Source organism: Rana temporaria, chromosome 13 (assembly GCF_905171775.1).
Source record: "Rana temporaria chromosome 13, aRanTem1.1, whole genome shotgun sequence".
Taxonomy (NCBI): domain Eukaryota; kingdom Metazoa; phylum Chordata; class Amphibia; order Anura; family Ranidae; genus Rana; species Rana temporaria.
The window spans coordinates 68,685,316-68,710,155 of record NC_053501.1 but is presented as its reverse complement, the minus strand read 5'-3'; the positions used below and the strand labels follow the sequence as shown (position 1 = coordinate 68,710,155).

At 46.4% G+C, this 24,840-nt stretch overlaps 1 protein-coding gene across 5 annotated transcripts in view; it reads right to left on the bottom strand.

The window, feature by feature from the left end:
- The window catches only part of PLEKHG3 (pleckstrin homology and RhoGEF domain containing G3), a 240,292-nt gene that overhangs the window by 169,934 nt on the left and 45,518 nt on the right, over positions 1-24,840 (bottom strand). For all 5 annotated transcript variants that reach the window (XM_040333345.1, XM_040333346.1, XM_040333349.1 and 2 more), the window contains exon 2: positions 4-247. In XM_040333345.1, coding sequence (XP_040189279.1) covers positions 4-178 — 175 coding nt within the window. In that variant the 5' untranslated portion in view covers positions 179-247. The remainder of the gene's footprint in view (positions 1-3; positions 248-24,840) is intronic.

The following is a 24,840-nucleotide window of genomic DNA, read 5'->3' as shown; positions in this document are numbered from 1 at the left end:
TACCTTCAAAACTACAACGTGAAGGATCCTGGAGACAGGGACCTCGATCTTCGCCTTCTGGAGTTTTCAGTGCACAATGCTCCTGGGTCTCCTCTTCTGCTAAGGTTCCATCTTTGCATCTTGCAGACTGGGACTCTGAAATGTGAACATCTTCCTGGATATTTCTGTTTCCCTCCATTTCTGTGGTTTGGGACAAGTGGTCTAAAACATTGCCTAGTACAGTATCGTCCTCCAATTTATAAAATTCCTGCAAAAAAACAGACATAATCAAATTAGAATTACACTAAGCATCAGGAGAAGGAAATCCATTAGGTAGCATTCTGGTATTTAAAAAACTAAAGTACAGGAATTGGATCAAAAAACCTTCAATAACCGCATGGAGTTTGTTAGGGTTTTCTCCAGGTTCTCTTATTTTCTTTCATTACACTAAACAAGTTTCTGTACCAAGTCCAGGTTGATGGTTTATTTATTACAGGTACTTCTATAGCGCCATCAATTTACGCAGCACTTCACATATATATTGCACATTGACATCAGTCCCTGCCCTGAAGGAGCCTGCAAGCTAAAAAAGGTACCCAACTCAAACTCATACATACACATACGAGGGAAAATTTAGACAGGAGCCAATGAACCTACCAGCATGTCTTTGGAGTGTAGGAGGACACCGGAGTACTCAGAGGAAACCCATGCAGGCACAGGAGAACATGCAAACTCCAGGCAGGGAGTGCCGTGGTTGGGATTCAAACCAACGACCCCGGTGCTGCTAGGTGGAAGTGCTAACCACTTGGCTACTGTGCTGCCCGTCTGCACCAAGATCAGTAAATTTGGAGGTGCACTGCATTGTTTGCGTGCAGGCCATTCAGGAAGATTCATCTTTTGCCAGATAGTGCCTGCATAGTTTTGGTGCTGACCTTAGAGCCAACACCATGGAACCAGTGAAGCATTTCCCCACATTTGTTAGGTATATAAACTCTGAAACCTGTTTTTCTTCTTAGATGTCTGGTCTGTAAGAGCCGGTTCACACTACAGCGACCTGGGGGGCGACTTGTGTTGCCCAAGTCGCGCAACATGACAAATTACATGGAAGTGAATGAGAGACGTCTTAATGTACACTACTGAAGTCGCTCCGACTTCAGAAAAGGTTCTTGTACTACTTCAAGGCAACTTGTACCCATTGATTTCAATGGAAGTCGCCTCCAAGTCGGATCCCCCGTCTTAACTGAAGCGACTTTCCAGGAAGAAAAACTAGTTCTCAGGCAAACCCCTCCCTCCCACAGAGCTGATTATTGTTTGATTGGCCACTGGCAAAGTCGCCTGTCTTGGAGGCAACTTGAAGTCGCGTTTTAAAGGGTCACTAAAGGAATTTTTTTTTTTAGCTAAAATGACTGTTTACAGGGCATAGAGACATAATAGTTAACTGATTCCTTTTAAAAATGATTAAAAAATGGATAAAAAACAATCATATAATGTGCCTGCAGTGTAGTTTCGTTTTTGCTGTTGTTTCCTGGTTCTCTGATGTACAGAGAGCCACTAGAGGGCAGTCAGCCAATAGAGAGCAGTGATACTTTGTCTAAAACTCCTCAGCACCAATCCAGTTTCGTTTTACACACAGTAATCACACCTCCTTGATTAGTGACCACCGTGAGAAATCTCCCAGTACTGTGGTTATCAGGAAACAGGCAACCAGGAAGTGTCCAGAACAGAGAGGATTTACAGCAACATGAAAGCAAAAACGAACAATAAGGACATGAAACCAGGACTGCAGTAATGTAAAGGAAGCTATTTAGCTAAAAAAAAAATTCCTTTAGTGACCCTTTAAGACGCCCCAAGTCGCGTCCAGAGTGTTGTTGCCCCTGTGTGAACCGGCACTTAGAGGTCATTCTTTTGACTTGTTGCCATGTAATGGGGCATTCTGTTCACCAACCACCAATGCAAGGCAATTTTTTTCCCCATTGACCACCAACATAACAGGGCATTCTTCCCACTGACCACCGATATAAGGAACATTCTTCCCATTGATAAATAATTTAAAACAAATTCTAACTGGCAACCAATGTAAAAGGACATTTTGACCACTGACCACCAAGGGTGTCAAGCTATTTTAATCCCGCCAGAGCCTGTCCGCGCGGCTGTGTCCCCCGCCAGAGCCTGTCCGCGCATCTATTTCCCCCGCCCTGATACCCCCCCCAATCAGATAACACCACACCCCTCTACAGAAACCCCCCCCAGCCTGATCACTACCACCCCAGATACCCCCAGTCTGATCACCCCCCATATCTCTGCACTCTAAATCACACCACCCCTCCTCATACCTCTCCCCTAACACACCCCTCCATCACACACGCCTTTTGGGATTTGCAGTCCTGCAGACAGTTCCTCCCAGTCCTGCGGCTCCTCCTCCAGATGTCAGTGGAGAAATCTGCAGCACACCGGGGTGGGTTAGCTGTTACTGGAGCAGGCACAATGCCTCCATACAAATCTGGTGGTGGCAGCTGCACAGAGCAGGAGCCTCCTCCACTCCAACCGCTACTCCCCCAGCCCAACCTCGTCCTGCGCCGCCACTCCCCCAGCCCAACCTCGTCCTGCCCTGCCACTCCCCCAGCCCAACCTCGTCCTCCACCGCCACTCCCCCAGCCCAACCTCGCCCTCCGCCGCCACTCCCCCAGCCCAACCTCGCCCTCCGCCGCCACTCCCCCAGCCCAACCTCGCCCTCCGCCGCCACTCCCCCAGCCCAACCTCGCCCTCCGCCGCCACTCCCCCAGCCCAACCTCGCCCTCCGCCGCCACTCCCCCAGCCCAACCTCGCCCTCTGCCGCCACTCCCCCAGCCCAACCTCGCCCTCTGCCGCCACTCCCCCAGCCCAACCTCGCCCTCTGCCGCCACTCCCCCAGCCCAACCTCGCCCTCCGCCGCCACTCCCCCAGCCCAACCTCGCCCTCTGCCGCCACTCCCCCAGCCCAACCTCGCCCTCTGCCGCCACTCCCCCAGCCCAACCTCGCCCTCTGCCGCCACTCCCCCAGCCCAACCTCGCCCTCTGCCGCCACTCCCCCAGCCCAACCTCGCCCTCTGCCGCCACTCCCCCAGCCCAACCTCGCCCTCTGCCGCCACTCCCCCAGCCCAACCTCGCCCTCTGCCGCCACTCCCCCAGCCCAACCTCGCCCTCTGCCGCCACTCCCCCAGCCCAACCTCGCCCTCTGCCGCCACTCCCCCAGCCCAACCTCGCCCTCTGCCGCCACCCCCCCAGCCCAACCTCGCCCTCTGCCGCCACTCCCCCAGCCCAACCTCGCCCTCTGCCGCCACTCCCCCAGCCCAACCTCGCCCTCTGCCGCCACTCCCCCAGCCCAACCTCGTCCTCTGCCGCCACTCCCCCAGCCCAACCTCGTCCTCTGCCGCCACTCCCCCAGTCTCTGAATGAGCTGCGGGCCGGATAAAGCATCCAAGCGGGCCGGATGTGGCCCGCGGGCTGGGGTTTGGAGACCCCTGCTCTAGATCTGAGGGGAACATGCAAGGAAAATAAAACTGCATTTTTGCATGCACATGAATGGATGATAGAAATCGGCAGCGCTTCCCCTCAGATCTAGAGCAACTGCACTTGCAGTGCACAGTATATTTGCCTTTAGTAAATAAACCTCAATATGAGCAACGCAGTTTTGCTACATCAGACCTTTATAACAGAAAGCTACAGATGTGACAATCCGACTCTCCCATAAATGTCTGACCAACAAAAAATATGTCTCCTAAAACTCACCATAGCCAATAAATGACAACTACAGAAAAAGTATACTTTTACTTGCATATAAATTCACTCATTAACACCTGATTCACAAACATGTACGTTACAATGACATTTATTGAGACACATACTCAGCACTCATAAATGTGGTCAGGCAGCAGCAATTATTGTATCAGTACGTGTGTGAAGTTTTGTAAAAGCTGCCATTTGGGCATATAGGACCAGTTTTATAAAAGCCTGAAACCAATATTTGACCATACATTTGTGTATTTCCAAGTCTGCTGCTATTTTGTTACGATAGCTTGACAACAATGAAATACATTTTGTATTAAAAGCAATACGATTTCTTTAGACCACATTCCCGTAACCACTGCAAAATGTCTGCTGGACTGTGCATTATGTACTTATGACCCCTGTGCTTATTTGCATTAAGCACTCTTGACCCTGCAGTCTGTAATTCTGACCCCTGCGCTCTGTGTGTTACGTACTCCTGAACCTTGTACTCTGTGAAATACTTACTCCTGACCTCTGCACGCATGTACATTTCATCTCTGCACATTACATACCCCTGACTCCTACACTATATAGAAAGCATGCTCTACATTACATCAGGGCTCGACGAAATACGGGCGCTAGGTTGCAATTGCGACTAGAATTAGCAACCTGGTGCCTGGGGGAGGAAGCATAGGCCTGCAGAAGGCCGCAAAGCCGCTGCCTCAATTACTGGCCGGCGCGGTGGGGGGAGGTGGAGGCGCACGGAGACACAAGATACCCCATTCTGTGTCAGCGTGCGCCCCCGTCGCGCGATCGCATCTAGCCGGTAATTGAGGCTGCGGCCTTATGCAGGCCTATGCTTCCTTCTGTGACCTGGCGCCATCTTGTGGTGGCCGTTGGCATGACAGAACTAATGGAGCTTCCCCTGTGTTTTCACTGCCATCTCATTCCCTCTAATTAGAACCCCCCAAACAATATATATATTTTTTATTCTAATGACGCGTACACACGACCATTTTTAATGGTCTAGAAAAAAACAACGATTTTTTCAACCCGATTATTGTTAAACTGGCCTTGCCTACACACAATCGTGAAAAAAATGCTCTAGCAAAGCGTGGCGTTGTACAACACGTACGACGGCACTATAAAGGGAAAGTTCCATTCAGATGGCGCCACCCTTGCTTTTGCCGATTTTGTGTTAGTAAAAGACAATTTGCGCTTTTCAGTCTGTTACAACGTGATGAATGTGCCATCTCCATTACGAACGCTAGTTTTACCAGAACGAGCGCTCCTGTCTCATAACTTGCTTCTGAGCATGCGCGTTTTTTCATGTCGTTAAAGCCCACACACGACCATTTTTTACGACGTTAAAAACAATGTGAAAATTTAGAGCATGTTCTAAAATTTTAATGGCCATTTTTTACGTCATGAAAAATGCTCTGGAGCCTACACATGATCGTTTTTAATGACATTTAAAAAAAACATAATTTTTTACATCCCGAAAAACGGTCGTGTGAACGCGGCATAACACCCTAGAGAATAAAATGGCGGTTGTTGCAATACTTTTTGTCTCACCGTATTTGCACAACGGTCTTACAAGCGCACTTTTTTGGGGAAAAAAAACCCACACTTTAATTAAAAAATAAGACAACAGTAAAGTTAGACCATTTTTTTTTAGGGCTCTTTCACACGGAGCGGATCCGTAATTGATCCGCTCCGTTAGCCCGTTTGGCTCAGCGGGGATTCCTCCGTAAATCCCCGCTGAGCTGTCGGCGGACAGGGCGGTCCCCGCACACAGTGCAGAGAACGCCATGTCTCTCCTCCGCTCTCCCTTATGGGGAATCGGATGAATACGGACCGTTCGTCCGTACGTCTGAAAGGGGCCTAATAATGTGAAAGTTAAAGTTACGCCGAGTAAATTGATACCCAACATGTCACGCTTCAAAATTGCGTCCGCTCGTGGAATAGCGACAAACTTTTACCCTTCAAAATCTCCATAGGCGACGTTTAAAAAAAATTCTACAGGTTGCATGTTTTGAGTTACAGAGGAGGTCTAGGGCTAGAATTATTTCTCTCGCTCTACCAATCGCGGCGATACCTCACATGTGTGGTTTGAACACTGCTTTCATATGCCGGCACTGCTCACATATGCGTTCGCTTCTGCGCGCGAGCTCGGCAGGACGGAGCGCGTTTCTGGCGCCTAACTTTTTTAGCTGGCTTCTAGATTCCAAGCAAATTTGTCAATCCCTGCATTACGTACTCCTGACCCTAGCACCCTGTGCATTGCTTTTTCTTGACCCCTGCACAGGTTTTGTGTTCCTGTCCGCTTCACTCTGAATGTTACATACTACTGAACAGTACATACCCCTGACTACTGCATTAAAATTTGCTATTTTGTAATTGCAATTTCCTGACCATATTGGTTATTGTCTCAACAGTTGCTGGTTGCTAAGTAGCTTCTAACAAATGTAGCGCTACCCCCGCAGGAGCCGCTGGTTGTTTGTGGGATCGGCGTATTGAGTTACCTTGCAGGGTGTCTAGGGGTGATACTAGTGAGTTGAGGCAATGAGCGAAGGTCCAGTCATCAATTGGGTTTTCTTCAATGCTTTATTCCAAGGCCCAACATCAACATAAGACAAGATAGGAAAGGTTGATGAAGCATAAGAATAACTTTAGTATCAGGCCTTGGATATGAAAAGAGCAGTCCTGCTCTTAGTAATAATGAGATCAGTTCCTCGCCACTCTAGCCAGAGTGGGTAAAGTGCCCCCGGACAGACTTTTGCCACAAGCCTGGCAGCCGAAGTGTCACTTGTAAATCGCTGGGAGGAAGAGACCTCTGCCACAGGCCTGACTCTGGACCTCTGCCACAGGCCTAGCTATTTAATGTGCAATAATTGGATTGAGCGAGTCCTCCCAGTAAATTTCAGTTCAAGCCACCAGTGGACAGCTGCAATATACCCGTCAGTGTCGTGGTGACCAGATCGCCGATGGTTCGTTCAGGCCTCCTGGATAACTTCTCTCTGGGTTCTCCCTGAGCCGATTCCCCACCGCACAGCTCTCAGCTTAGGATCCCCTTAGCAAAGGTTGGGACCCAGCAAGTCGTTGGGGCCCCTCTCATCATCAGGATGAAGCTCCGCATGGTGCGCAACTCCGGCCAAGTAGGCCATGGTGGCGGGGTCCATGGATGCGCGCACCCTGAAGGTGGATGCCGCACCTGGAACTCGGACCCCGCGAAAAGTTGCAGTCCCGATAAACAAAAAAAAATAAAAATCGCAGTTTGCCACCATTACCAGTAAAAAAAAAAATAATAAAAATGCCATAAATCTTTCCCCTATTTTGTAGACGCTGTAACTTTTGCGCACACCAATCAATATACGCTTATTGCGATTTTTTTTTTTACTAAAAAGTATGTAGAATACATATTGGCCTAAACCAAGGAATTGTTTTTTTATTAATAAAAACATGGGGATATTAATTATAGCAAAAAAGTAAAAAACTGTGTTTTTTTCAAAATTGACGCTATTTTTTGGTTTATAACGCAAAAAAATAAAAACCGCAGATGTGATCAAATACCAGCAAAAGAAATCTCTATTTGTGAGGAAAAAGAGGACAGGTACAATGTCGCATGACCGCACAACTGTCAGTTAAAGCAACGCAGTGCTAGATCGCAAAAAATGGCCCCCGTCATTGAGCAGCCAAATCTTCCGGGGGCTGAAATGGTTTTAATAATAATGTAGAAATCTGAGACGATCACTTTATCATCTGCCGGAGAAACGCTTGGAGTCTTGTCTTGTCATCTGTCTACAAGGCCCCCTAAGCCATCATTGTAACAGAAGTCACATGGTGTGTAGCTGACAAGACCGCCAGGGGGAAGAGCCATCCCAGTCATGATTTATCTCTGTGTGATGGACCCCCTGCACTGCAATCACATGTTATTGCTGTAGTTACACCCTTGTTATGTGTATATTTGGAAGTGGCAAGTAGAGACCAAACCAGTTCTCTGGTCATCGGATGTCTTCTATTACTGTAAACAAATTGCGGATTTTATATTTAGAATTTAGCAATAGCTGACAAAAAAAAAGGAGAAGAGAACTTACCTGGTCCACGCCGAGCGAGATGTCATCTTGACTCGTCGTGTCTTCCGGGTATCGCCGCTCCAGCGCTGTGATTGGCTGGAGCGGCGATGACGTCACTCCCGCGCATGCGCGCGGGAGATTTCTATCCGGCAAGGGACGGCAGCGGCCGGCCCTTCAGCCGAGGATCCCCCCTGCGCCGCTGCAATCAGCGGCGCATTGCGAGGGGAAAATCTCCTAAACCGTACAGGTTTAGGAGATATTCTTTATACCTACAGGTAAGCCTTATTATAGGCTTACCTGTAGGTAAAAGTCAAAAAGTGGGGTTTACAACCACTTTAAGGAAGAAGAGTAATAGATTACAATAAAATTCTCTTTGTAGCAAGACTTGAATCAGCATTCTTTACCATGTCACAGCTTGTAAAAAATATAAATTTAGCACAAACATCAATTCCATGGGGCTCTCATTTTATGCATATTTATGTGAATTTAAGTTACTGTGATTCGCTCAATCTGCCAGAACACGGGAATTACACGCCCAATTCAAAATGACATAATTCACTAAAGGGGTTAGTACAGATATCAGGTCTATGAAAGAATGACACAATCCAAAAATCATATGAAAAATACCGCTATCGTACGATAATCTGATCGTTAGCATGGAGCTTTCGATAGCCGCTCATAAGATATTATCTGATCGAAAAAGCGCAGAAATTTTCCTCGTACGATTTTCATTTAGTCGGTACAGTTGTCGTCCGAAAATACAATACAAATACACCACAACACTTTTTTTTTTTTACCATCGTACTAGAATTTTCATGACTTTAGAAACCTATTTAATTTCTACTTGCGGCTAGTAAGCGAAAAAAGTCCATCGTCCGATTTTCAGATTGTGTGAACGGGGCATAAAGCCTCATACACACGATCGGACTTTCATTGGGCAAATCCTAGATTTTGGTCCGAAGGGCGTTGGCCGTGAACTTGTTGTGCATACAGACGGCAGGACTTTTTAATCCAACAAACACAAAAACCACGTGGTTTTTCAGCTCTTTACTGCCACCCTTTGGGCAACTTCTGCTAATGTTGTCTGATGGTTAGCATTGGCTCGGAGCATGAGTGCAATTTTAGTCTGACGGATTTGTTAAAACACGATCTGATAATTTGTTGTCGGACAATTTGAGAGTATGCACAGCCAACATTTGTTGTCGGAAATTCCAACAATTCTCCGATGGAACATACAGATGGTCAGATTATCCAACAAAACACGTTAATTGGACAATTGTTGTCGTAAAATCCAAATTGTGTGTATGGGCCTTAAGTCCCAACTTCAGCTTGTTTTATTAAGCCGACAATAAAACCTGGAAGCCGATTGGTCTCTATGCACAGCTGAACCAGATATCGCACTCTCTATTTTTAGTAACTCTACCCCATAGTCTGCAGTACTGTAACGGAATTACACACACCACTGCATCTCCCTCAAAGCAGATGTATTTCTGTTCTTGGAATGTTGCACTGTAGCCCACATTGGGCATATTTATGAACTTTTGGTGAAAGGCTTTTATGTGGAACCATATATTTACCCCTATTGTACTTGATGAGAATTGGTGGGAATTGGTGGACCCTCTTGTTACAACTTGTACAAATTTGATAAACGTTTACCCAAAATCAGTGTGTATTATTTTGTATGGGTGAATCAGTCCTGATGTACTGACTGCCCATTTCTTGAGGCCCTAAATGTCAGGGCAGTACAAATACCCCCACAGGACCCCTTTTAGAAGTAGACAGTCCAAGGTATTTAATAAGAGGCATGGTGAGTTGTCTGAAGTTGTAAGTGATTGTAAAGGCATAAGGGTTTTTATCTTAATGCATCTATGCAACAGCCCCCCTAATACTTACCTGAGCCCATCTCTATCCAGTGAAGTCGCACAAGAGACTTGGCTGCCCGGGACTCTCCTCCTCATTGGCTGAGATTGCAGGAGAGTGCCACTGGCTCCCGCTGCTGTCAAAGTCAGTGAATCAATGAGGAGAGGGGGAGGGGCCTAGCCAGGGGGCTCCAGTGTCTGAATGGGCTCAGGTGTCCCCATAGCAAGGGCAAGCTGCTTGTTGTCTGAACACTCAGAGCTGAAGAGGGACCCAAGAAGGAAGATCCAGGATGCAAAAACACTGCACAGAGGAGGCAAGTATAATGTTTGTTATTTTTATAAACAAGACTTTGCAATCACTTTAAGTAAATCTATTTCCACAAAGTTGTCATTTTAACAAGTTCTTTCTCACACAAAGCATTGGTATACTTGCACCCAAAAACACATTCTGCTATGCCTCCTGAGTATGGCGATATTACGTGCGATACGTTTTCACGCCCTAGTTCCATAGAGAAGTCCAAAATCCAGGGAGCACCTTCATGCTTATTCCATTTATTCCCAAAGAAGACGTAGCAGTCGTGGTGGGAACAATCGTGAATTCCAGACTGGACTATGCCAACGCCCTGTACCTCGGGCTCCCTAAGTACCAAATCTCCCGTCTGCAAGTCGTTCAGAATACGGCCGCCAGACTGGTGACTGGGAAAAAAAAATGGGAATCAATCTCACCTTCGCTGAGAACCCTTCACTGGTTGCCAGTAAAAGACAGAATTGCATTCAAAGCACTCTGCCTGACACATAAGTGCATCCATGGGAAGGCTTCGCAATATCTTTGCGACAAGATAGAACCTCACAATTCGAATCGCGTTCTGCGATCCACCGACCAAAATCTGGTCAGGGTACCAAAAACCAACGTTAGACCTACCGGTAACGGTATTTCTATGAACCTTCCAGGACGGCACCCGAGAGATGATGGCTCCTCCTGCAGGAAACACAATCACATGACAGTTTAAAAGGCCCCGCCCTTCCCCTTGCTCCTCAGTATGCAATAGAGTAATCCTGAACTGGTTCACAAGGGACGTAGTCCTTATAGGTACTTACCTTTTTTCCCCTCCACATAGGGTGGGAAGTAGGCCTGCCGTCCTGGAAGGTTCATAGAAATACCGTTACCGGTAGGTCTAACGTTGGTTTTCTCTTACCACCTTCCAGGACGGCACCCGAGAGGATAATAGAGTAATAAACACAGGCCTACCTTCAGGGTGGGACCACAGCTTGTAGTACCTTTCGACCAAAGGCTAAGTCTTGCTGTGACAACATTTCCACACGGTAGTGCTTCAGGAATGTATGATGGCTGGACCAGGTGGCCGCACTGCGGATTTGTTCCCAGGAGGCCCCTGCTTTCTCAGCCCAGGAAGTTGCTATGGCTCTGGTAGAGTGAGCCTTGATTTTTTTGGGAGCTGTTGCTCCAGTACATACATAGGCTTTGGATATTGCTTCTCTAATCCATCTTGAGACTGAGGCTTTTGATGCCTGCAGTCCCTTCCTGGGCCCAGCGTGTAGAACTAGCAGGTGGTTAGATCTTCTAAAACTTTTAGTTCTCTCTAGATAAATGAGAAGACACCTTCTCACGTCTAACAAATGAAATTTCTTTTCTTTTTCGTTCTTTGGTTCAGAACAAAAGGACGGCAATAGTATGTCTTGCGTCCTATGAAATAGGGATGCCACCTTCGGCAGGTACAGGGGGTCTGCTCTGAGGGTGATCCTATCTGGCTGTACCCTCAGGAAGGGTTCTTTCATGGATAGCGCCTGCAAATCCCCTACCCTCCTGGCCGAAGTAATGGCTAACAAAAAAGTCAACTTTAAGGTTAGAAACTTAAGGGGAACCTCTTCCAGAGGTTCGAATGGGTGTATAGATAACGCCTCTAACACCCTAGTTAAGTCCCAAGGCGGACAATTATATTTTTGGACTGGAGAAATTCTTTCTCTAGCTAACAAGAAACGTTTTATAAGGTCCTCTTTCGCCAATCTTTTATCCAGATAGACTGAAAGAGCCGTTATTTGGACCCGAAGGGTACTAACTTTTAATCCTAAATCTACCCCATCCTGGAGGAAGTCCAGGATAACCGGGATAGAAGTTGAAGCTACCTGTCTTTCCTTACGCCAGGAACAGAAGGTCTTCCATACCTTTTGGTAAATTTTTTGAGTTACTGGTTTTCTGCTCATGAGAAGGGTATCTATGACCCTCTCTGAGCAGCCTTTGCGTTCTAGAATCTGGCGCTCACTAACCAGGCTGCTAGCTGGAAGAATTCCGGCTTTGGATGGAGTACTGGGCCCTGCCTGAGGAGATCTGCCCTGTACGGGAGCTTCAGAGGCTCCACCATTGCCATGGCTCTTAGGTTTGCGAACCAAGTTCTTTTTGGCCACCATGGTGCTATCAGAAGAATCTGGCCTGGAGACCTGCTGAGTTTCTGAAGAACTCGCGGAATGAGCGCTACCGGCGGGAAGGCATAGGCCAGCCCGAAGCGCCAGGTCTGGGATAGCGCATCCAGACCTTCCGACTGTAGTTCCCAGGAAATCGAGAAATACCTTTCTACCTTCCTGTTTAGTCTGTTGGCAAACAAGTCTATTTCCGGTTCCCCGAAATACTGGACTAGGTGTTGAAACACCTCTGGGTTCAGTTCCCATTCCTCCTCCCTCAACTTGTGACGGCTGAGGAAGTCTGCTTCTATATTGCTCGTCCCCTTTATGTATATGGCTGAGATAGAGAGTACTCTTTCTTCTGCCCAGGTTAGTATTTCCCTGGAAAGTTCTAGTAGGGGACTGGACCTGGTCCCTCCCTGGTGACCTAGGTACGCTACTACTGTAGAGTTGTCTGAGCTTACTTGGACTTCTCTGCCTCTGATGTCTTCCTGGAAGGCTATTAAGGCTTCCCCCACTGCTCTGAGTTCTTTGTAATTGGATGACCTGCGAGCTAGTGAGCTGTCCCATTGTCCCTGCGCTTTTTTCCCTTCCAGGTGGGCGCCCCACCCCCAGGAACTGGCATCCGTGGTAACCTTCGCTGGGTTCCACTGAGCCCACGGTCGCCCTCCCCTCAGGTTTTGGGGAGATGTCCACCACTCCAGGGAGGACAGAACCTGGGGGGTGAGTAGTATATCCTGATCTAAGGACTCTTTCCTTTTGTCCCATGAGGACAGGAAGAAGAAGTGTAATGCCCTTGCATGAAGCTGAGCCCAAACCACCGCTGGGATGCTTGCTGACATCAGGCCTAGAACTCTCAGAACATTTCGTCTGGAGAGTTTGGGGTTCTTGATAAGGTTCCCGACTGCTGAAGCTAGTTTTAAAACTTTTTCTTCTGGTAAGAAGAGTCTCTGCTGCCTGGTATCCACTACGTATCCCAGGAAGGTCTTGACCTGTTCTGGGTTGAGGGAGGATTTTTCTATGTTGATTATCCACCCTAGGCTCTCTAGGAGTGCCATTGCTTTGTTGGCATCCAGCGTGACTTGGGCGGCTGATTTTCCTGAAATCAGTAAGTCGTCTAAATAAGGTATAAGGGATATGCCCTGAAGGTGCAGGTATGCCACCGCTTCTGCTAGGACTTTTGTAAAAATCCTTGGGCTGGAGGTTAGCCCGAATGGTAGTGCTCTGAACTGCCAGTGGAAGGTTTCTCCTTCCACCACGACCGCAAACCTCAGATATACCTGGTGATCCACGTGGATTGGCACGTGGAGATAGGCATCTTTGAGATCTAGGGTCACCAAGAAGGCCTCCTTCATGAGGTTCTTTCTTACCGAATAAATACTTTCCATAGCAAACTTTTTGTATTCTAGAAACTTGTTCAGGTTTCTCAAGTTTACTATTAGACGGTATTTCCCGGAGGGTTTCCGTACTACGAAAATATGGGAATAAAATCCCTGGTACTGCTGAGCTTTTGGTACTGGTACTACCACTAGTTGTTTGGCTAAGTCCTGTATGCCCTCCAAGAGGGCAGACCTTTTCAGGGTATCCCTGGGAAGGTGAGTAATGGTGATCATGGTGGGGGGTGTAGCCAGAAATTCTAGGCGATAGCCTTTTTGAATTATTTGGCAGATGTAATGACTGTTCGAAATTTTTTCCCATAGGGGAAGGAATTGAGATAGTCGACCCCCCACTCTGACTACGTCGTCACTTGGACGGTTTGTCGCTGGGTTTTGGAGGAGGGAAAAGGAGGTTGTTCTTCCTGTTCCCTTTGCCAAAGTTCCAACGCCTGAAAGGTTCCTTTTTGGCTTTTTGTCTACCCTGCCCCTGGGGGCCTCGAAAAGTTTTCTTGAAACCTTCTTTTTTGGGTTTAACTGGGAATTTTTTACCTTTTTCTGATGACCTAGCCAGGACATCATCCAGGTCTTTCCCAAACAACAGGGAACCTTGAAAGGGGATGCCACAGAGTTTTCCCTTGGATGTAGCATCTCCTTCCCAGGCCTTGATCCAAACTGCCCTCCTAGTAGAGTTAATGAGGGCTGCTGTCTTGGCTGCTGCCCTTGCAGATTCCGTAGCTGCATCTGCTAGGTAAGCAATCGCCTTCCTTACTACTGTAAGTGACTCAACTACCTCCTCCGCCTCCGAATTCTGGGCGAGGTGGTCGGTGAGTGTCTCTACCCAAACATCTGTATTCCTAGCTACACATGCTGCTGCTAAGGCTGGGCTTAGTGCTGCCGCATTGGCCTCCCAGGCTTTCCTAAGGAGAGACTCTGCTCGACGGTCCATCACATCCTTGATGTTACCTGTATCCTCAAAGGAGAGATCAGACAATTTAGTGACTTGTGACAAAGCCGCATCAAGTCTAGGAAGCTTAAAAAAGACTTCCTCATCTTCCTGGGAGAAGGGGAACCTTCTTTTCCAGGTTTTTTGTTTGATTATTCTCCTTTCAGGGTCTCTCCACTCCTGAAGGACTAACTCCTTGAGGGATTTGTGCAGGGGGAATACTTTAGATTGAGCGTCACTCAGGCCCCTATAAACTTTATCCTGTGCTGAGGTAGGTTTAGGGGTCTCAGGAATTTCCTCTGTGGCGTAGATAGCCTGGAGGAGACTCTCTAGATCTTCTACAGCAAAGAGGTGTTTTCTTGGACGTGTGTCCTCCTGAGACTGACTAATGGAGTCTCCATCTACCTCCCCTGAGCTGTGCCTAGACCTAGGTAGACTGGCTACCTCACTCTCTTCACCATCTGCTTCCCCCAAAGGGGGATTTTGTGAGGGTGTAAAGAAAACACTTGGGCCCTTAGAAAAGGGGGTCTCCTCAGAGGAAGTGCCTTCCTTAGGGGTAAGTTCCTCTGTTTCAGTCTGTGCCGACTGCCCGGCTGCCTCTCGAAAGGCTTTGACTGTTGCTAACATTTCTGTTTGCATGGATGAGAGAAAACTCTTCATCATGGCAGCAGCCTCCTTTCCCGCCAGTATATTAATACATTTGTAGCAGAAAGGTTTTGTGTAGGACTTGGGGAGCTTCTCTCTACAATTCCCACATTTTTTAGAGGAACTATGCCCTGTAGCGGAAGGAGACTGAGCTGAGGCCTCCTGGGGTCCGCTGGGGGTTTCTGAAAAGACATGAAATGTACATTTAAATTGTCTTTCCCCAAGACTGCTGGCTGTACTGGGGAGGGGAGGAAGTAGACGAGAAGGGACCAGATCCTGCTCCGGTCGTTCCCTAAAAGTTTGGGAACTCTCACCACTTCCCCCCTCCCTTTCCAGGGGGATTGGTACTTACCGCCCCCCGACCTGGATCTGCCAGCGGTCGTGTCGGTCTTTCCGTCCTCTTCCATGAGGAGGGTGACTCGGTCCTGGCTGTCGGTACTCCTGTACTGGTCACCGCAAGCCGACCCGTCCACCACCCACGCTGTCTCCTCGCTCCACTGGGAACTTCCGGGTTACGCCGTCCAGAACCGCCCACTTCCTGTGATGCAGTTCCTGTCTCAGAATGAGGCCTGGAGCGCGGCGTTTTTACGTCTGGAGACCCGGGAAAACGGCGATTCGAATGGTGGTGGATTCGATAGCACGCAGTGATGGCTCACCTCCCCGCAGCTCAGAGCACTGGTGCTTCCATAGGGCGACCTGTGAGTTTGGACCGAAGTCTACAGGTAAGTTCAGCCCTCCCCGGCCTCCCTTAAACCTGTCTCACAGGGGTACCTTCGACCCTCCCCGGTCTCTAGGTTTCCATAAACAAAACAAACGTGTCGCTGTGTTGGAGAAACACAATCAATACTGAGGAGCAAGGGGAAGGGCGGGGCCTTTTAAACTGTCATGTGATTGTGTTTCCTGCAGGAGGAGCCATCATCTCTCGGGTGCCGTCCTGGAAGGTGGTAAGAGAAAACCAAATACAAGTCCAAAGGAGAAAGAAGGTTTGCTTTTCAAGGTCCGAGACTATGGAACGCTTTGCCAACCAGCATTCGGTTGGAGGAAAACCACCTGACTTTCAGAAGACAGATCAAAACTCTGCTCTTCTGATGTCATGAGACACGAACAACTAGCGCCCAGAAGCGATTCAGTTCGCATGCGCCGCGCTTTATAAGTTTTTCATTCATTCATTCATTCATTCATTCATGCGTTGCAGGGGCATAAATTATGCATCTAATATAACCATCACATTTTTAGAGGCCCTGGAGAACAGGGTAGATTTGATTTAACCACTTACCGACCGGGCCATAGCCGAATGACAGCTAAAGCACGGTCAGATAACTCTGGGAGGGCGTACAATGACGTCCTCCCAGAATCTCGCTACCGCACACCCTCTGGGGCGTGCACCAGGGAATGTCTGACTGCTGGGTCCCCCACATCATGGTAAAGGGCCAAGGACAGCAGCCCTTTACCATGTGATCGCTCCGTCCAGGCTTTGACCAGTGGTTGTCTAGCTGTACTTGTAAAGAGATGAGTGTGATCTATTGCAGAGAGGACATAAAGTCCAGCTAATAGGATCATCTCGGTCTCAAAGCATCTGCTCCTCTCAGCGCCAAGATAAGGTCTTCCATTTTTTTATAGCATTACATTTTAGCAAACTATTGTTGGAGGCTCCAGCTGACACCACACCGTGCGGATGCAATCTTTAGCTGCATTGGCCAAGTAGACAAGTAAAGATTTTGTAGACTTGGCAAGATATTGTGTTGTAATGGTGGAGAAAGAAGACCGGATCATAATGTATCCGGAAGTCTGTTCATTTCTGGGCCCCAAGTCTAACTGCTGTCCAAAATCCATGGAGTTGGAGGCATTTACAAAATACATTAAATATTTTACATGTCCCTTTCACATGTGAATGGGAATGTCAGTATGCGAATGGGAATGTTAGGTAAAAATGGTGCAATACTGTCAGCACCCTATGGGATCACCATAGAGGAGTGCTCCAACACTACCCATTGTTTTTAGTGTTTGTCTGCAGAAATCTATAATTCTGTTTACGAGGATGGCTGCATGGCAGAGAGAAATATCTGGCAGCACCAGACCAACCTCAGACTTGGGCAGCTCAAGTATGTTATGTTGGAGTCTAGCCAGTTACCATATGAATTTTGAGACGATGGTCCTAATTTGGTGCAAGAATGTAGAGAACGTGGATTGGAGGTGTCTGTTCTGAACCCACTCCTCAGGGAGGACATTCACTTTAATTATATTGCATTGCTCACACCACAAAAATGTTCCTGAGATCCACTTAAGGGTTCATTAATGAATGTGTTTTCTTATATTTTGTTGTGTTTGGCAATGCAGGTAAAAACACAGGGACATAACAACAGATACAATTAGAGACTGCCAGCGTCCCCAAATTACTACTCTGCAAACATCATCCATGTATGTTAAAGCAATTCAAATTCCCCCATGACAGCACTGGATTCTGGGAAGGGGGTGTGCCCAAGCTCTAAAATAAAACAAATTGGCTTTTATGCAGTATGGCTTTGGGCACCCCAAGCATGCTGGAAGCAAAAGCCCCTGCTGTCCTACCCTAATGTCTACTGTGGCCATGGTTATGACCAATTTGTTTAAAGGCTCAGTTTTTCTCTCTAAATTCCAGCTCCCCTATATACCAATATAGCATTAATGTGCTTATTTATCAAAAATAAAACAGCTTTATATTAGTTCTACACCGATTTACCTCACTCTCTTCATAGCTGTTTAAACACACTGCTCGATAACTTCTGCCTTACTTCCTGGTCAGACTTAAGGTCATGACACAGGAAGGAGTTGACCAGCTGTGGGTGCATGATGCAGGGTGTGCGCTAATGAGACCAGCTGGGTCAACTCCTTCCTGTGTCATAAATCGAGCAGCGTGTTTAAACAGCCATGAAGAAAGTTAGGCAAGCCGCTGTAGAATTAATGGAAATCGGTTTTATTTTTTGCAAAGGAATTGGGATAAAAAAGAAAAAAAAAAGAAGAGTGAATAAAAAGGTGAACCTAGCCTTTAAAGCAAATCCGCCGCCAAAAAAGGGGGAGTGGCAAGCGTAGATCCTCTAACATACAGTGTATAAGAGCAGCCCATTCTTTTGATATCTAAAATAGTAGCCCTACATTTTTAGGCAAAATAACAAACCTCACAATAGTTAATCACCATGTGTTGTGGTGCACTGCAATGCAGGTGCCATTCAAGATGAGGGACCCCATAGTGTGTTGGTAATTTTAGTTTGGTTTGGAGAAAGTCTCTTTATTACGTGCCTGTTGCATCTTGTGCTGATGATCTCTCAGGGAAAAACACGATTATTTTCACTTTTCTAAACAGTGTTTCTAAACAGAAAATTCCAGTCTTGAGAAAAGTTATGAGATATGAAATGTTTATATTTGACAGATACACAGAATCCAGGAGGAAATCAAAAGCTTTATTTAAATGTCAGGAATATGAAAACACAGCAGAAACCTGGAAAAAGTAGCCAAAATCCCCACTGTGATACATGCCATTGGTTAAACAAAAAATAGGATTTTTTGGACTCGCCGTAAAAACCTCCTCTGTCGTCCATGGACGGACACAGCTCCTTAAATCTTAAGTGGGTTATGTTCCTGTTCATAGGAGAGGACTAGGCAGAACATGTTCGTCATCTTAAAACATGTAACTTTAACAGAGTTGAACAGCCCCGCCCAGGGGGCGGTCCCTCCTATCATAACCCCTCACCCTGCAGCTCAGTTCGTCAAAAAGCAATACAAACTTTAAAAAAGGAGGGGTGGGTGCTGTGTCCGTCCATGGACGACAGAGAAAAGGATTTTACGGCGAGTACAAAAAAGCCTATATTTTCTTATCGTCCAAGGAGGGACACAGCTTCTTAAAACTTGACAAGTGGGACGCCCCCAAGCAGTGTCAGAAAAACGAGGTGTGGGAACAGCAATCAAAAACCAACTTCACCCCAAACAAGCAGAGCTCCTCAAAGGAGGAGTTGCAAACTCAAACAGCCGCCTGCAAAGACTTGCAGCCGAAGGAAGCATCTGAAGATGCACTAACATCAACTTTGTAAAATTGTGAACGGACGACCAAGTCGGCGCTTTACACACCTGTGAAACAGACACTTGATGTCGGAAAGCCCAGGAAGCACCAATTGCCCTGGTCGAATGCGCCGTGACAGGGAAGGGAGGCGCCCGCCCCTTAAGGGCGTAGGCCTGGATGACGGTCTGCCTGATCTTCCCGAGAAATGGTGGCCGGCGAGACTGCCAGGCCCTTCTGCGGACCAGATACCACCACAAACAGTAAGTCCGACCTCCGGAACGAAGTCATAGCAGACAGGTACACCCGCAGAGCACGTACCACATCCAAGGTATGTAAGCGCAGCCTCTTTGAGATGCGACGGTCGAGACCTCGGTCTCTTAGCACCTGGCTTTCAATAGCCATGCCGTTAAAGCCAACGACTGTAAAGCAGTATGAAGATCACCGCCGCCTAACAGACCTGTCACGGCGGACGGCGGTGATACAACTAACACAGGACCACTGTTTGAAAGGTACTGTGCATCTAGCATGCCACCACTCCTCTATTGCGAGCTGGGTGTTTGGTTGCTTTTTGTTTTTTCTTTTGGGGGGGACTTTGTAGGCTCTGTTTGGACGCCAATCCTAATACTAGTCTGGTTTCTATACAGTGTATCCAGGTGCTCACCCTGCCGATATCCCTGGCCACAATCCAGCACTACACCCCTTTTTCAAAGCCTATAGGTATGTGTCTGTCTCCAATGAATATAAAATGTATATGTATGTATATGTATATATATATATATATTTTTTTTTTTTGATTACACAATTTACATAGTTATTCTGTTGGGATCCTTTTGAATCCTGCAGTATACAATTTATTCAACAAAATGTTCTTGAGATTATTAGAAATTTGCCTATTTATACATATATTGTTTTGCTCGTGAGGAGTGATAAGTACACTCTGTGCCCTGTTTTGACAACCTTGGGCTTGCTTGGAGAGAGGGAGGTGTTCCTGTACCACCGGGTGCCCCTGCTTTTCTGTTAAGGAGCTTTGTGTGCCACTGCTTTGATGTTTGCCGGCTCAGCCATAAGTTCATATATTTGGTGACGGGTATGATATATGTACTTTGCAGTCTCTGTGTTCTCCTGTTGTGTATAAAGATACTCAAAGTATTTCATGCAATATTTTGAAATATGTTAATCTGTGTTATATACAGTGTGACCCCACACGAACACTGGCCCCTGATGAAGGGACAAGGTCTCGAAATGCGTAGGGGCTGAATGAACCCCTATGGACAAGTCAGACACCCATCCATGAACTTTGATTTTTAATATTTATATTTTTGTATTTATTGTGTAATAAACTTTTACTACTTTTACTACTCCTTTGACTCATTGAGCAGTTATTGTTAAAGCCCCACCCTGGGGGATTTCTCTCTTATCGATTCCATATAGGTTTCCTTTTTGATGTTATTTTGCATTTTGTGTTTAGGGTAGTAGATAGCCATGAAATTGGATATTTTCCACTTTCTTCCCCCATATACATCAAAAGGTGACCAATACGTATTATTGTATGTTACCAGGAGAGCATTGTTTCTGTTTGTGTATGTCCTTTGTACTCAGACGCCATGTTTCAGGGCAAAGAATGGGACAATCTTATGCAAGGCTATTCTGCCAGTCATGACAAGGGAGAGGCCATCCAATCTGAATTGACCTCCCTTTGTGGCCAATTAGGCAGATTGGTGGTAAAAAAAAAAAAAAGCAGCCTTATTTTGGCACGTAGAGCTTTGAAAAGTACATTACGAGAGAATATCAATCCATATGGGCTCCGCATTCAGATAATTCCCATGATTGACAATGTAAACCCAGAATTTCGGAAGAAATGGGAACACAATTTACAGCTATGCACTTCAAATATGATGAAACTATTAATTGAAGAGTACAAAACAAGGTCAGGACAAGTTGAGAAGGACATTGATGAGGTTTATACAAAATTGAAGCCTTTTTTAAGCCTTCACGCCTTTAAAGCGGGAGTTCACCCATTTGTAAAAAAAAATTTTTTATCCCCTTAGCTTCCTGCTCGTTCGGTCTAGGGGAATCGGCTATTTGTATTAAAATATGATCCGTACTTACCCGTTTTCGAGCTGCATCTTCTTCCATCGCTTCCGGGTATGGGTCTTCGGGAGCGGGCGTTCCTTCTTGAGTGACAGCCTTCCGAGAGGCTTCCGACGGTCGCATCCGTCGCGTCACTCGTAGCCGAAAGAAGCCAAACGTCGGTGCGGCTCTATACTGCGCCTGCGCACCGACGTTCGGCTTCTTTCGGAAAATCGTGACGCGATGGATGCGACCGTCGGAAGCCTCTCGGAAGACTGTCAATCAAGAAGGAACGCCCATTCCCGAAGCCCATACCCGGAAGCGACGGAGAGGATGCGTCTCGTAAACGGGTAAGTACTGCACATATTTTAAAATAAATAGCCGATTCCCCTAGTAAAAACGAGCAGGAATCTAAGGGGAAAAAGTGCCCTCTAAGGGTGAACCCCTGCTTTAAGGATCAAGAGGCAAAAATTAAGGGCCGTCACGATCAAGTAACCATTGAAACCCTCCATAAAAAAGAAAAAAAAAAAGTTCTGGAGGGACAAAATGTCCTTCCAAGAAGGAAAAGCCTATAGATGGCAATCAGCTTATTCTATTCAACAGAAGACTAGTAAAAGGAACAAACAAACTCATGTCCAATAGAGGTCCCAAATCTATGTCCAATGTTCCTGCTTCACTTCCACCTCAAAGTCTTCCCAGAAATAGGAATAACAAACCTAAGCGCCCATTGTCAGGAGAAGACTCAAATGTATCCAAGAAGCGTATCACACAACCACCGATGCCTATTATAGCTTCTGGGGGTGTTGACAAATGTAATTCACGGGGTGATTCCCCTGCTCAATTTTCTGAACTCTCTAACTCAGGTTCCTTTACCTCCCAACGTCTGGGTTCACTATCAACCCATGAGGGTCTACAATTAGACAAACTAGTGATACAGGGTTTTTTCCACAGGTATCTTACACACCACTGGAAACATAGAATCGGGGGGGGGGGGGGGATGATGACACATGCATCGACTCTGGCATGGATATCATCAACCTCTCAAGTTACGAGCTTTCACTTGACGAAAGGGCAGTACTGGCTAAAGTTTCTGTCGTATAGGCGTGTAGTATAGGCTTCCCAGGCACTGCTCCAGTACTCTCCTTAGCAGATCTCAGCTGTCCGCTCCAACGTCCTTACAGGCCCACAAATTCCACTGATCCTTCAGAGGAGAAAAAATACTCCCATAGTGTAGTCGTTTTTTAAAAAAAATATGGTTTATTACAGCCAAAGGCTATTTAGAAAATACCGCACTAACAAAGTGAGTGGCTAAAAACAAAAGTACAAATCTAAATTCCAGTCAAAAACAAAAGATAAAAAGAGCTTAGGTGCACTCGAGCGTGGCTCGTGCACTCTATAGCAGACCGGGTACTCAGAAGCGTGTATAGCGGTGGTTTGCAGCGTGCGCTCCAGCTGCGTTCCACCTCTCGTTAACCCGGAAGTGACGTAACACGCAAACTCCGCCTGACACGCGTTTCGTGATGACGTCTTCTGAGGCGTTCAAATTTATTTACTTATTTTGGATGTATTTTGTTATTCACCATTACCTTTGGGTATCTTCTTGACCCTGGAGACCTTATAGGGGTGTTAGGGATGGTCTGTGTTGGCCACTACTCACACCTTATGCAGGCCTAATCCTGGGCATTTATTGTTCACATTTTTTGTACATTCAGTGTTTATTGCTTATTATTTACTTATATGGAATCATTATTATTATTATTTGTTGATATTGCACTTGTCTAGGAATTGTATTGCATATCACCTATTCACTTCACACCTCACCTTTGCCTAGGTGTAGGGGTGAGGGCACAGGCAGCGCCACCACCCCCACTTTCACACTTTTATTTAACCACTTACCCCTTTTAGGGGTCGGACTCAGGGGGGGCAGCAGCCACTGCTGAGAGCCTAAGCGCAGGTTTATATACACATTTTTTTTCAGCTGGTCTACACAATCTCAGGCTGCACGGGGACTCAGACAAGGAGAGAGGGACAGTGAACTATAGGATTAACCAGGATTTTGATAAAATGACTGAGGAATCAAAGATTTCCCCGCACTTTCAGTGCTTGGATGCACTTGCAATTGCTCAGGCATTCACACCTACAATTACTAATTTCCAAAGTGCCATTTTAATCAGCCTCTTACATTCCAAAGGACAAGAAAAGTAACAAAAGTACTAAGCATATCTAGGATTTATTATATAAAATGAACCCCTGTATTTTTCACTATAAACACCTTTGTGTCCAAACAAAGTGCCTTTAATTAAATGATACTGAATTCACAATATTAAAACTGGCCTATTTGAATGGCAAATGAATCATAGCACCATGAAGATCTGGAAGCATGGTCACACATTGTTTCCACGAACAGATAAAGTTACGGTGTTCTCCGTAAAAGTAATCAGTTACCATTATGTGGCCAGAAATAACGAGAAGTTTATTAACAATAGTATGGAAAAGAGGAACTGGGTTTAGGGAACAAAGGTGTTCATATTAATATGATACATGTTATGTGACAAGTAATGCCCTCCAACAGAGGAATACAGAAACAAATGCCAATTGTTCGCATTTGTGTAGCACTTTTGACCCTGTTAAACAAGCCAAATAATCTGGTGCAGCTGTGTATAGTGACCAATCAGCTTCTAGATTTTATTGTCAAAGCTTAATTGAACAAGCTGACGTTGGAAGCTGATTGGTTCCTATGCACAGCTGCACCATATTCTGTGTGCACCAGTTTTAGTAAATCTCCTCCTCAGCCTTTGGTCTTTCTTCTCTAAAAAGGCCACCACTTGCAAAACACAACTTGGGTGGCGTCCTCATTTAGGATTTACAATAAGGCACAATTTAGTGGCCCATAGCTTACCAATTTGAAGACACTTTCACTGGTCTAACGTTGTGCTCACTGTCATTGTGCTTACGGTCAGCTTGTTGTAGCTTTTTTACAGGTGGCTTAACTTACAAGAATTTACCAAAATAATCCCCACTGTATTACTAAATTTGATCATCAATATGGCCAATCTGAGCATCTCTAGCAATAAGATTCAAAGATTCTGTAATTTCAAGAGATTGCCGATAGTCTGGTGTAATAAAAAAGTAATAGGAAAAGAGCTAGAATTTCGATGCTTGTGTAGTGAAATGCGACCATTTCCCGTCAATGCTTTAAGACTGTAACGTCACACCAATAACTTTGCACCAAGTACAACTATAGTTGCTTCTTTCCCAGTCAACTCTCTTCCTTCTTTCTGAATAGCCTCTCACTTCCTGCAGCCTTGCTCCCAACGGTGGTTGCGGAGGTGCGCCACCTAGTGGTACTTCCTGGTTCGCTCCTGTGCGGCCTATTTAAACTCCCAGCACTGACAGGAAGGTGTTCCTTTATTGCTGACAGAACGCCACTGTCAGCTGGGCTTCCAGACTCACCTGAACTGAGCTCCAGCTTCCTGAACTGGATCACCAGGACTCCTTGCTTGCAGCTACCGCTCACAGCAACCAGGTCCAGGCTCCCAGGACGCACATCCATGCCCAGCTATCTGCAACCGCAAGTACTCTGCTATAGAAACCAATTACTAAACGCTGATCTCCATACTTGCCGCTTGCTTCCAAGTTATGTTCACTGCTATGCTAAAGTACTAAGGAGTTTCACTCAAGTTTGAACTGCAGCTCAC